This window comes from Vespa mandarinia, chromosome 24 (assembly GCF_050613455.1).
Source record: "Vespa mandarinia isolate Hongniang chromosome 24, ASM5061345v1, whole genome shotgun sequence".
Classification (NCBI taxonomy): Eukaryota; Metazoa; Arthropoda; class Insecta; order Hymenoptera; family Vespidae; genus Vespa; species Vespa mandarinia.
The window spans coordinates 402,501-415,000 of record NC_140833.1 but is presented as its reverse complement, the minus strand read 5'-3'; the positions used below and the strand labels follow the sequence as shown (position 1 = coordinate 415,000).

The 12,500-nt window shown below is 31.9% G+C and overlaps 1 protein-coding gene across 8 annotated transcripts in view; it reads left to right on the top strand.

Moving 5' to 3' along the window:
• Window positions 1-12,500, top strand: part of LOC118442740 (uncharacterized) — a 275,147-nt gene that overhangs the window by 152,076 nt on the left and 110,571 nt on the right. For all 8 annotated transcript variants that reach the window (XM_035868739.2, XM_035868738.2, XM_035868737.2 and 5 more), the window contains one exon: window positions 10,937-11,084. In XM_035868739.2, coding sequence (XP_035724632.1) covers window positions 10,937-11,084 — 148 coding nt within the window. The remainder of the gene's footprint in view (window positions 1-10,936; window positions 11,085-12,500) is intronic.

Here is a 12,500-nt window from a genome sequence, read left to right as displayed (position 1 = left end):
TTTTAAATTGTGTTCAAAATTGGTCTGGAATATTCTATTCACTCAAAGTGCACAACCAAGGGTTAATCTGAAAGTTGGGAAAAATTATTTAGCGAAATTTTTTTCATAGATTTCGATTTGTTACGAGGAAATATATGTCACCTATGTAACTAAAACAATTTCAATCTTTTGATGTTAAGTAGGTATGCTAATAGGATTAATAGTTATTCGACATATTAATCGCATCTGTTATAGAAATGTCGTACTATCGTACTAATCGCGCATAATGTTTATTAACATTTACTTGTTTTAAATTGTGCTGATAATTGATACTACATACCAAATGCACAACTAGAATTAATAAAGATTTTATTGATGAAGATATTATAATTAAGGTATTACAACTCTTTACTCATTTTCTGGTTTAATCAAGACTTTTACTCTTTGTTCTATGTTGCTCTTCTCGTTACTTTCTATTGGTCCATTCAAGAATTGGTCCATTTAGGATCTTTTTATCGTTATTCCTTGTATTGTCCACTAAAGACTATCCTCTGTTGTTCTTTTTTTCTCACGTACATCTCTTAACCTTTATGATCCTTATTCTACCTTCGGTAATTTTTATCACTCTTTAACCTATTTGTTATTTCGTTACTTGTCTCACTTACACTGCAGTTTCATCTCATTTAAGCTATCAGTATCATCTCAATCTCCCCTCCTTTCTCTCTCTCTCTCTCTCTCTCTCTCTCTTTTGTAAACAAATGCAATCCTTCATAAAGGATTATGCTCTTCTGTTCGACTGTCGATCAATTTATCACACACACACACACACACACATACACACACACACACACAGAGTATTAACTAACGTTAAAATTTTCCATCTTTTTATTCAACTACCGGTCGATTTATTATCTCATCCACACATACACATATAGCTAACTAACTCGAAAACCTTCCGTCCCTTATTTAAATGTATCTCGTACACACACACGCACATGCACATACATATATACGACAAACTAGCATTAGAACGTTCCATCTTACTGGTATTTTTTTTTTTTTTTTTTTTTTTTTTTAGCTACGACTGGACTTTCCGCAGTATTATATCTCTGTACGACATGCTTTTACGCAGACTGCACGTAAATTGTGGATGACGTTTCTTACTATGACATTGGATAGGAATGAAATTATAAATGAATAAGTTAAAATTTATTTATACATTTTCATATAAAGAATTGAAAAAATTCTCACGACGTTAGAAGTTATGCGAATTTAATTCTAATTATACCTGTGTAGCGTAGAACTGCCATTGGATCAACTTTGAAGTCGATTAAAATAATTCGCGCGTTGCATGATTCGTGAATTTTTTTTTTCCTCTTTTTTTTTTTTTTTTTTTTTTTTTTTTTAAGGACAAAATAATAATAAATAATGATGTATCGTTCGAAAAAAAAAATGATTTGCGCGATGGCCACTGATAATGGCCTTTTTATCGTTTGAAAAGCATAACATATGCGAAAGCCATTATATAGTAGCGATCACAAGCTAAAAAGCATTAAACATTTGAAAAAGCTTCGTGTTGTATAAATCGATTTACGTGTCTATTATTATCCATGGAAAAGAGATAAGCATGCATGGTTGATGCTCCCTCCTGAGTATGGTTGAAACGTGACGGACAAGGCGCGGATCGAAGCTCTTGTACACCTCGCCGCGTACCGAGTTCAATCGGATTGATAATATTCCTGGAAGCATATTATTGGCCCACAATCCGTCGATGACTTCGAAATCGCATATCGTACAATTGGAACCAAATTTCGCATTTAAGAGGAATCGCCGTGATCGTAGTCGCCACTGCTACATAACGAGGGCATTCAAAGCATCGAGGGATTATCGTTTCCAATCCGTGGAAGCCAATCGTCGCGTCCACTCATTATGCTCAATAACGTTACGTTCTCGTCTACATAATTCTCGTCAAACGGAAGTTGAAGAAAAAAAATAAAAAAAAGTTAGTCGAATGAATCGCTAATATCCTTGCGACGTTAGAAATTAGGCGAATTTAATCCCAATTATATCTGTATGGTGTAGAGAACATCATTAGGCCAATTTTCAATTCGATTAAAATAATTCGCACGTTGCATGATTCGTGAATTTTGTTTTGTTTTTTGGAATTTTTTCTTTTTTTTTTTTTTTTTTTTTTTATAAGGACAAAATTGAACATGTATACCTTCAAACTTATCGATTATTGTTTTCGAGATTTCAAATAATATACGATAATTTCTTTTAGAGTTTAAATTATTTATTTTGTATAAATGAAATGCACAATTGGGATTAGATTAACGATATTAATGGTCATCGAGATTTGTGCATATGAAGGATAATGTTAGACAATAAAAAAATGACATACTCTTTTTTTTTCCTTGAATTAATTCTTGCATACGATGTAAGACTTTGCCTCGATCGATCGACGATACTTTTGTTCTTCTTTTTTTTTTCTCTTTTTTCTTTTTTTGTTTTTTTTTCCTCTTCGAAATGAAAAAAAGAGAGATAATTTCAAGAGCGAGATCGATGAACGAATACGATCGGACTTTAATGAAGAAGGCAAATATGCGTAGGGAGGAATATCTTTTCTTTTACCTTCTTCTTTTTCGTTTCTTTTTTTTCCCTTATTTCTTCTTTTTTTTTTTTCTTTTTTACCTTTTTTTCATAGGTTTTTTGTTTCCTTTTTTTTTCCTTTCTTCTTCTTATTCCTCTTCTTCTTCTTTTCGAAACTGTGCAGATGCGTACAGTCGTCTCCATGCCCTTCACGTGCTGCGGAGTCCAGCGTGGAAAGAAATAAAGAAAGAAAGAAAGGAAATGGTTCGTGAGCTGGAATGCTGATGCTTGGATTGGTTGTTCATCGAATTCGTATTCGTGCTTTCTCTATCTCTCTCTCTCTCTCTTTCTCTGTCTCTCCCTCTTCCTCTCTCTCTCTTTTTTTTTCTCTTCCATTCCTCTCCGTAGAGACTACTCGATTTCTCCTCTCCCTCGTGTGTCCTTCCCGGTAATTATTGACCGGAGAAAGGCTGTAATTAGGGGATGGACCTGAGCTGCATCTCGGCCTACCCTTTTCTCCAAGGCCCAATACGAATTTATCTAATTTAACGTTTTAGCTAGACAACACACTCTTACGTATACATATATAGTCGAATAGATATTTACGTATTTACGTGTACGTATATACATACGTACATACATATGTACATACAATCGATAAAACGAGGCTAGAACGTCGTGTATTTCCAGTTTACTAATTTGCTGTACCTACGTCGTTGGTAAAACAAATAAGGGTTAGGTAGGTTGAAATTTACATTGCCATTACGCCGTCGTATGCGGTGTTTGGAAACACGTTCGGTGCACTCACGAAGAATGATAGTCTCGTTTGAATCGGCCGAGTGACCTTTACGACGATAAACAGATCTTCGTGAAAGCGTGATTAGCAAATTGAAGGATGTAATTTATTTCTATAAAATTTTCCAAATTGATATATTTATGGGAGAGGTGTGTTATACTGTTCTTAGATTGGAACGATAACTTAAAGCTTATCGTAGTAGTTGGAAAAGTTTGTAATCATTTTGTTTAAACGATTAATCATGCGCCAGTATTAATTATCTTTTAGGTTATTTTAAATCGTATTAAAATATTCTAGGTAGATCAGAATGAACGTTTTAGCCTATCAAAAACTCTCATAATTAGGACGCGTCGAAGATATCTTTATAACGTTAAAATTCAGACATCGTTGGTACGAAAAGGACGTTCTTAAAGTCGCGATAAAGAGGAAAGAGAAAATGAAAATTAACGAGATTTCAAAACTCCTAACGATGGACTGACTCTGTCGGCGTGTCGAGCCAAGCCGAGTAGACTCGAGCCGAGCCCGAAAATTATACGGCGCCGCCTTTTGTTTCGGTCCTTACATAAATTAGGGATAATCTTCTTAGTTTCCCGTGCAGAGACTTAACTTCTATTCTCGATCATCGTCGCGTGAGAGAGAGAGAGAGAGAGAGAGAGAGAGAGAGAGAAAGAGATAGAGATAAAGCTTTCAAGTTTCCATTCGAAGAATTACTATACTGTGTTCCACCAGGTGTTACTCAAGAATACCTTTGATAAATTTTTTTTTTTATCGATAATTAAATCAATCCAAACGTATACGTTTAAATTAATTTATTTATGATAAATATCATTCATTCTTTCTTCGTGCGAAAAGATTTTAAATAAATAAAGTCGTTAAAATAATTAAAGGATTTCATATAGAAAATAAAAATCTATATCTATCTTAAACCAGCGTTCGTTGCAATTTTGTGACATTTATTAAAGGATCAAAAAGGATACGATAGAAATCGAAGAAAGTAAAACGATCGAAAAATTAAAGGAAGCAACGGGAAAGTCTCGGCCGAATGACTTTGCCGTGGTATCGTTCGAAAAAGTTTTAATAAGTATCGAGTCCTGAAAGTAACGGGAATGGCAGTACGATGGGTGGGTGGGTGGGTGGGTGGTGGCTCGAGAAAAAGAGAAAAAGAAAATACACCAACCACATTTTTCCCTTCGAGGGTGGAAGAGTCACCCTCGACGTTGAACTTCTTGCGAATGGCCCCGACATTAGACCTTCCTTTATCGATATCGCGAGGGAGTATGATGAACATCAAGAAACGTTAGAAAAGAAAAAGGTGTAGAAGGAGAACCATGCGAATAACGTAAAGTCAATAATATAAATGACATCGAGTTGTCGACATACCCATCGCGATATAAAATATAATATACAATACTATTAAAAGAAAATCTTTCGAGTCATTTATCTCGATATCATTGTGAATGAAACCTTGCTAACTATAGTAGTACGATTCTATCTTTCGTTCTTGATACGTATTTTGAGATATAAAAAACGAAACCATATCGTAACTTACAAAAATCGTGGATATATATATATATATATATATATATATATATATATACATATATGAGCCGTTTATTTTGAAAGTGGCCTAAGTCCATTTATCTTCAAATCGAGATATTTAAGGGTTTGCGTTTCAATGAATTTAAAAATATACGTATAGGATACTAATGAGTCATGCTACTTAAGTGTATCTAAGGATGTTAAATTTATAGTTCCTATTAAAATAGTAGCAATTATTAAGTGAATAATATGCGTTTTCTTATCAAGAATGGAGTTAGGCCACTTTCAAAATTAACAATCAGATTCATTATAAAATTTGAAGGTGCCCAAGTCCATTCAACATAATTTAAGATGCTTCAAATTGAAAAAAACAATACTCAATTTATTTTACATATCTTTAAAACATGTCGAAAACAATTTATGCGATTCAAAACATTTTTTAAAACTACATAACGTACAAAATTACAAACATAAATTTATTACAAAACAATTTACTACTCATCTAGATTTTGTATGTGTGAAAGGGATTTGAAAAAATCATGATATTCCGGTGGTAATAGGTCAATTATGTCCTTGAATTTTGCTATTGTAATTTATCTGATATTTTTATACAGTGGTGTCAATATAATATTTTCGAACTTTCTTGGTCTACCCCGACGTGGTAATAAATTCAGGACTTTAAAATTTTCATTTTCATTCATTGATATCTTATAGAAGATTTTATTATTTTTTATTATTTTTTTTTAATGATATTTCTACCACGCCAAAATCTCTATCATTTGGTAAAAACGAATGTCCTGATATTAAAAATTTGTGATCTATGATTTCCACATTATTTTCCAAAGTTTGGACAATTTTTAACCACATTAAAGCTACTTTAATGTTTCTATTTTGCCCGGCGCACATGTCACTGTAAGCTATAATGTGTCTTTCTATAATGTGTTTTTTTTTTTGTTTAAGACGAATATTGTTCTATAATTCTGTTTCTTTTTCGATTTTTTTTTTAAAATCATTAGTTACTATTTCTTATAAGTATAAATGGAGTTAGGCCATTTTCAAACTATATAGTTCTATTATTGAACTAACTCTGAAAACTTATGTGTCAAGAATTATCGTATATGTTCGGAATATAAGCAATTTGAAATGTTTTACTGATAAATAACATAAAATTGTACATGTAATTATGGCAACCGGAAAAAATTGACATATGGAGTTAGGACACTTTCAAAATAAACGGCTCATATATATTAGAGATGTCGAAAGAAATCTATTATTTTAAATAGTGACATTTGAGCTTAGTTTGTGGCCAGACGGAGTGATGAAATAAACATCATAGTAAGTTATTTTTCTTTCGTAATTCTATCGTTTAACTTTATTATTCGTACAATAAACTTTATTTTATTGTTAAAGATAAAATGTTCAAACTTACAGCAAATAATAATGCCCACGTCAAACATTTAACGATCAAGGTTTTAATCTCATTAAGGCTATTAAAACAATTAATGAACTTTGTAATCAGATTGCAACATATGATCAGATGTTAACATATGTATATTGATATCGAAAATTTAAATCAGGTATTAAAAATTTATAAGAAATGTCTCAAAATTCGGACGATCTTGAAATTTTGATGATAATATTCTGAAATTCTTCTCAATAAATTTCTGAAATTCTTTCTCAAAAAAATCAAATCCATGACTAATCATCGAAGAATTATCAAAGAAACTTAGAACACCTTGGTTCAAAGTGCAAGAACACTTAAAACTTACGTCGGGAAAGTAAATAGAATGGATATTTAAGTGCCGCATGAATTATATTGCGCCCCCTCGCACAATTAAAATGACTTGAAAGAAAATACAAAAGCTAAATTGGAAGAGTTTACCGCATTCTTCATATTCATCGACCCTTCAGACTATCATCTCTTCGGGATAATAAAACACAGTTGAAGAAACAAACGATTTCGTAAATTGAACGAAATAAAAAATCACATGAATCACGTGTTTTTTCAAAACCAATCGATTTTTATAAAAAAAAAAGGCATAAAATAAATAAAAAAAATAAAAGAAAAAGAATATGGTTGAGAAATAATGAAGGAAAATTTTACATTTTTTTATAATATTCTGCAACAAAATTAAACAAAAATTAAATAAAACTGTGCTTTTATATTGTTCTACAAAATAATAGACTTCTTTCCAATATATTCGTTTTAGCGTCCAAAAAGTCCGGATATAGATTCTTGCTTAAAATATACGTATATATATATATATATATATATATATATATATATATATCGAAAGTTGAATTAGGTTGAACGAATCGTTCCGATTCGATTGAAATTTTAATTTGAGGAATTAGACAAAAATCGTACATTGAAATTTAACGAGACTTCCTTCTTGACTCCGCTAAAAAAAAAAAAAGAAAAATAAAAAAAAGTCTATTATATCTCGTGTTTACTTTCGATGCAATTTTTCAATCAAAATTGTTTCCCCACTGATTCATTTCATTAACAATCGGATCTTACTCGTTTAAAAGGTTATTCTTACCTGAAAAATCTGTAAATTCGATGCACCAAGCGAATATAAAAAAAATGAAAAAAAGAGAGAGAGAGAGAGAGAGAGAGAGAGATGATACAATTTAAAACGTTTTACACATGGCAAAAGTATTATTTATCAGATCGATTGAAAGGATAGAATTATCGAGAGCGATGCGTCTGTCATTCTTAGTTAAACGTTCATCGATGCAACGGCACATTAAAAGGTTACTGCTCGTAAATATCGACACGCACGCACACACAATACAAGCCGGTTGACAGGTAAATATTGGGTGTCGCGTCAAAATTAGCTGCCGTCGAATCGAAACTAGCAGGAAATCTAATTCGAAAAAGATCGTTGTTTCACTTCCAATTTCGCAGGTCGCGCGAGTTGGTTTTGTTTTTTTTTTCTTTTCTTTTTTCTCTTTTTTCTTTTCTTTTTTTTTTGTTTTTTTTTTTTTTTTTTTGTTGACCGACTCGTTCGAAATTTTTCTGTACAAGATGGCAATGGGAAAATATCGTGGATGGAGAGGCATTAATTTAAACGAATTTGATTGGATCCCGAAAAATCATATCCTATACTATGAGAAATAAGCTGTCGATCGTTTGTCGTCGTCGTCATCGTCTCTCTCTCTCTCTCTCTCTCTCTCTCTCTCTCTCTCTCTCTTTCTCTATCTGTCTATCTGTCTATCTATCTATCTATCTATCTATCTATCATTTTCTCACGAATAACATAGTACGCTTCTATATCTTGTCTTTTTTTTCTTTTATTTTTTATTTATTTTTCTTTTTTCCTTTTAACAAAAGAATTATGTTCCCAGTAAGATATATATATATATATATATATATATATATATATCACATCTTTAACTGAACAAAATTTAAGTGTTTCTGCTTGAACGATTTCGTGTCTTATAGGATCGATTTAATAAAACGTTGGAAGCTGTTTCTTTTTTCTATTTTTTTTTCCTTGCAGCCATTAAAAGATAGTAATTTGGATTTTTTTTTTATTTCTTTTTTTTATTTAATTTTTTCTTTTTTTTTTTGATATATATATATATATAAAATGGAACGCGAGAGGAAAGTTTTTTTCCAATAAAAAAAAATATAAAAAATAGAAAAAAAAAACTGCGGGTTGCTCGAGTATTCGTTGACCAAAAGATCCTCTTATAAGTAGTGAAAAAAATGTTCATTGAAACGAACGAGCAGCAATCGAAAATCGTACCCACTACATTGATTTCTCTCGGTTCGAACTTTTTTCAAGAGAAAATTATACTCGGGTTATAAAACGTTCGTCCAAATGCGAACAATTTAGAATTTCTTTAAATGAATTATATAACGTGTAACTCTCTCTCTTTCTCTCTCTTTCGCTCTCTCTCTTTCCCTCTCGCGAGACGACTCGGAAAAATTCTCTTCTTTGTGCGAAGCATCGAAACGACATCCAATTAAGCGCTCTACCGGCCGTATAATGCGGGGCTACATATATATATATATATATATATATATATATATATATGCATATGTACGGGGGATTGATTATTTAAAAAAAAAAAAAAAAAAAAAATAAATAAAAGAAAAAAAAATTGAAAAAAAAGAAATAGAAAAAAAAAATAAAAAGAGAATAAAAAAAAAGACAGGGATGGAAGAATGACAAAAAAAGAAAAAAAAAGGACAAATGAATGAAAATGAAACACGAAATAGTCACATGGACTAATACATGTGAAAACGTTTGAAGCAAATATACCACACGCTTTCCTATAGAAAGCAACACAGGGAAGCTGCTAACGATCTCGTTAGTTTTGTATGTTGCATATTATTTGATCGAAGAAACATAACGACAGGTCGAACATTGTGAACGTGACATAACGAAACGAAGGCTGTGGCGTGTTAATTAACACGTATCTTTTTTTTTCCATGAAATCTATACGATTATTATATCGATATAGATCGTTCAAGTGGGATATAAAAGAGAAAAAAAAAGAGGAGGGAGAGAGAGAAAGAGAGAGAGAGAGAGAGAGATCGAAGAACGTAATTATTTCGCAAAGATATGATTAAATCATTCGTTTATAAAAAAAAAAAAAAAAAAAAAAAAGAGAAAAAAAATAATAAAAAAGAAAAAAATCAGTTTACGTAACGTTTACATAGGTGAGAGACAAAGATAACCAATGGATGACCACCATATACTTCACAAATTCATCGTTTTCATTTTATCGTTCGGAAAATCGCATTTAATGACATTCTACTCGTAGACGTTTAATTAAAAGCTACACGAACGTTAACTCGCAAAACTCGTGATATAAAGTAACGCTTCGATCACTGATTTTTATTATCTCTTTTTATTCATCACTTCTATCAAAGAGCGAATGAACGAGCGAAAATTGCGTGAAAATATTTGTACGTTTACCAACAAAAATATTTTTCCCACTTCTCTCTCTCTTTCTCTCTCTCTCTCTCTCTCTCTCTCTCTCTATATATATATATATATATATATATATATATCTATATCTATATCTATATCTATATCTATATCTATATCTATATCTATTTATCTCTATATCTATCTTTCTCGTTAACAATTCCCGTACTATCATTGGACGTGTCGAGAAGCACGGTCTAATCATGCTCGACACAATGATCTATCGGGTGCCTTGCTTCATTGGAAATTATGATACCTGCGATACGAATGCCCCCATGATTCATATCCGTCATACTCCTTTTATCATTCACGTTCACGCTAATGTTGAATCAACGCTCGTAAATAAAGATTTCGAAATCGAATGATCAAGTTAAAAGAAAAAAGAAGGAAAGAGGTATTGAGAGAAAGAGAGAGAGAGAGAGAGAGAGAGAGAGAGAGAGAGAGAGAGAAGGAGAATACAAGCTTACTCATCAAATATTTATCGTTTTAATTTCAACAATTAATTTTCCCTTATAAATTGATTTCCTTCTTTCTCTTTTTTTTCTTTTTTTTTTTTTGTCAAATACTAATCCTAGTTGCGCAAATCTCCAAATAATTTCAAGTTGCGTACTTTGCGCCACTACATATGCAACCCGGACACTTTGTGCAATCGTCATTTCTACAGAATGAACAATTTTGATTTTAAAAAAAAAATAAAAAGAAAAAAAAAATAAAATAAAATGATACTGTATATTCTTCGAACCCTCGGAGTAGTCAAACCTAATAACTTAAATAACCTAAACCTAATCAATAGGTTTGAAATAGGCATTTCCAATTCTGTTCATTATAAGAAAAAAAAAAAAAAGAAAAAAAAGAAAAAAAAAAAATTCATGAATCATGGAACGCGCGAATCGTTTTAATCGAGGTCAAAGTTCGTCTGGGATGTCCTACGTCTCATATACACAATTAGGATTAAAATAAAATGGACTTTTATATATGGAAAAAGTATTAATGTAAACGAATTAAAATGTCTCTTTTGGTTTTGAAAATTAATGGTAAAATTATAGATAACGTTGATGATCATTTCGTTCGTTATTTGTTGTTTCAGGCGATGAAGATGAGCAAAGTGGGCAATCAGACGAATTCGCAGGACCCACAGGCAGTGAATTCCCGTGTGTTCGTCGGCAATCTAAACACGTTTCAGTGCAGTAAGACCGATGTGGAGCGAATGTTCCAACGTTACGGTCGTCTAGCCGGTAGGTCTTTATCATCTTTCTCTATCTGTTAAAATCACACTAACGAAAGAGCCCGGTTTATGTATTATTATCGCGTTGTCTCTCGACGTTTTAAAGATTTTCTTTTCGTACGATTCGTTTAATTTCGAAATTAATTATATTAATTAAACTATCGAGATGAATAATGGGAGGAGAACTATTTAAAAAAAAAAAAAAAAAAAAAGAAAACATTACATATGTAAATACAAAATTTTATTTGTTCGTTAAATTGATTCGTACGATCGATCGATTTTTCGAATAAATTAAATAATCGTCAATTCTCGATTAAAATCAATCTGATTTATATCGTATAAAAAGTTTCGTTCTTTGATCTTAAAAAAAAAAAAAAAAAAAAAAAAAAAAAAGGGAGATGTTTCTTAGCTAACAATTGTTATCTTTCCTTTAATAGCAAATATAACGCGAATCAATATGTAATTCTTGTTTTTTTTTTTTCTGTTTCTTTTTTCTCTCCCGACTCCTAACCGTACATTGAAAATCTAATGAAATTGTTGACTAACGGAGACATTCGACGATAACAATGAGAAAGAGAAGAAGACAAAAGTTACAAATGGTTCGAAATTGATAGGATTCGAGTACGGATTCGAAGAGAAAATAGAGAGAGAAAAAGAGAGAGAGAGAGAGAGAGAGAGAGAAAGAGAGAGAAAAAAAGTCGGACTATTATCCGTCGTGAAAACGAAGAGAGAAAGAGAGATAGAGAAAGAGAGAAAGAGAGAAAGCCTCGGTTACAACTACGTGGAAAATAGAGAATTGGAAATAGGATTTCGTCGATCCGCTTCGCTGTCGGTAACCCAATTTGTACGACGATGGAGCTCCTTGACCTTCGATATCCTGATTGATTATCCCTCCAGTTTCAGGACGGCGATTACCGCTGACTCGTTTCACGTACCACCAACCAATCGTGGTGGCTTTGGTGTTCCTTCGTAAGAGAGAGAGAGAGAGAGAGAGAGAGAGAGTCGTACGGTTTGTCGCGGTAAAGGAAGATAAATTAAATCTTCCATCCAAGTTCGTGACACGATGAAAGTAATTATCGATCTTTCTTTAATCAATAAACCCCAACGGCATTTGTCTTCAATCGTTCCTCTTATAATTTTTTAGATTAGTGGTGCGTAGATAGATTTGATCGGTAATATTCATAAAACGCGAAACGGTATTAAACAATGAATAATTAACTTAACGAGAATTCAGATCTTAAAAAAAAAAAAAAAAAAGAAGAAAAAAGAAATAGAAAAAAGAGAAAAAAGGAATAAAGGGAAAAGAAATATTCTTAACGTTGACTAAAGTTTAATCCCCTTCTCTATATAATATAATTGAGTCGTTGATTTTGAAAGTAGGGCAAGTCCATTTCATATTATTGCTAGATATTTAATGGTTTGCATT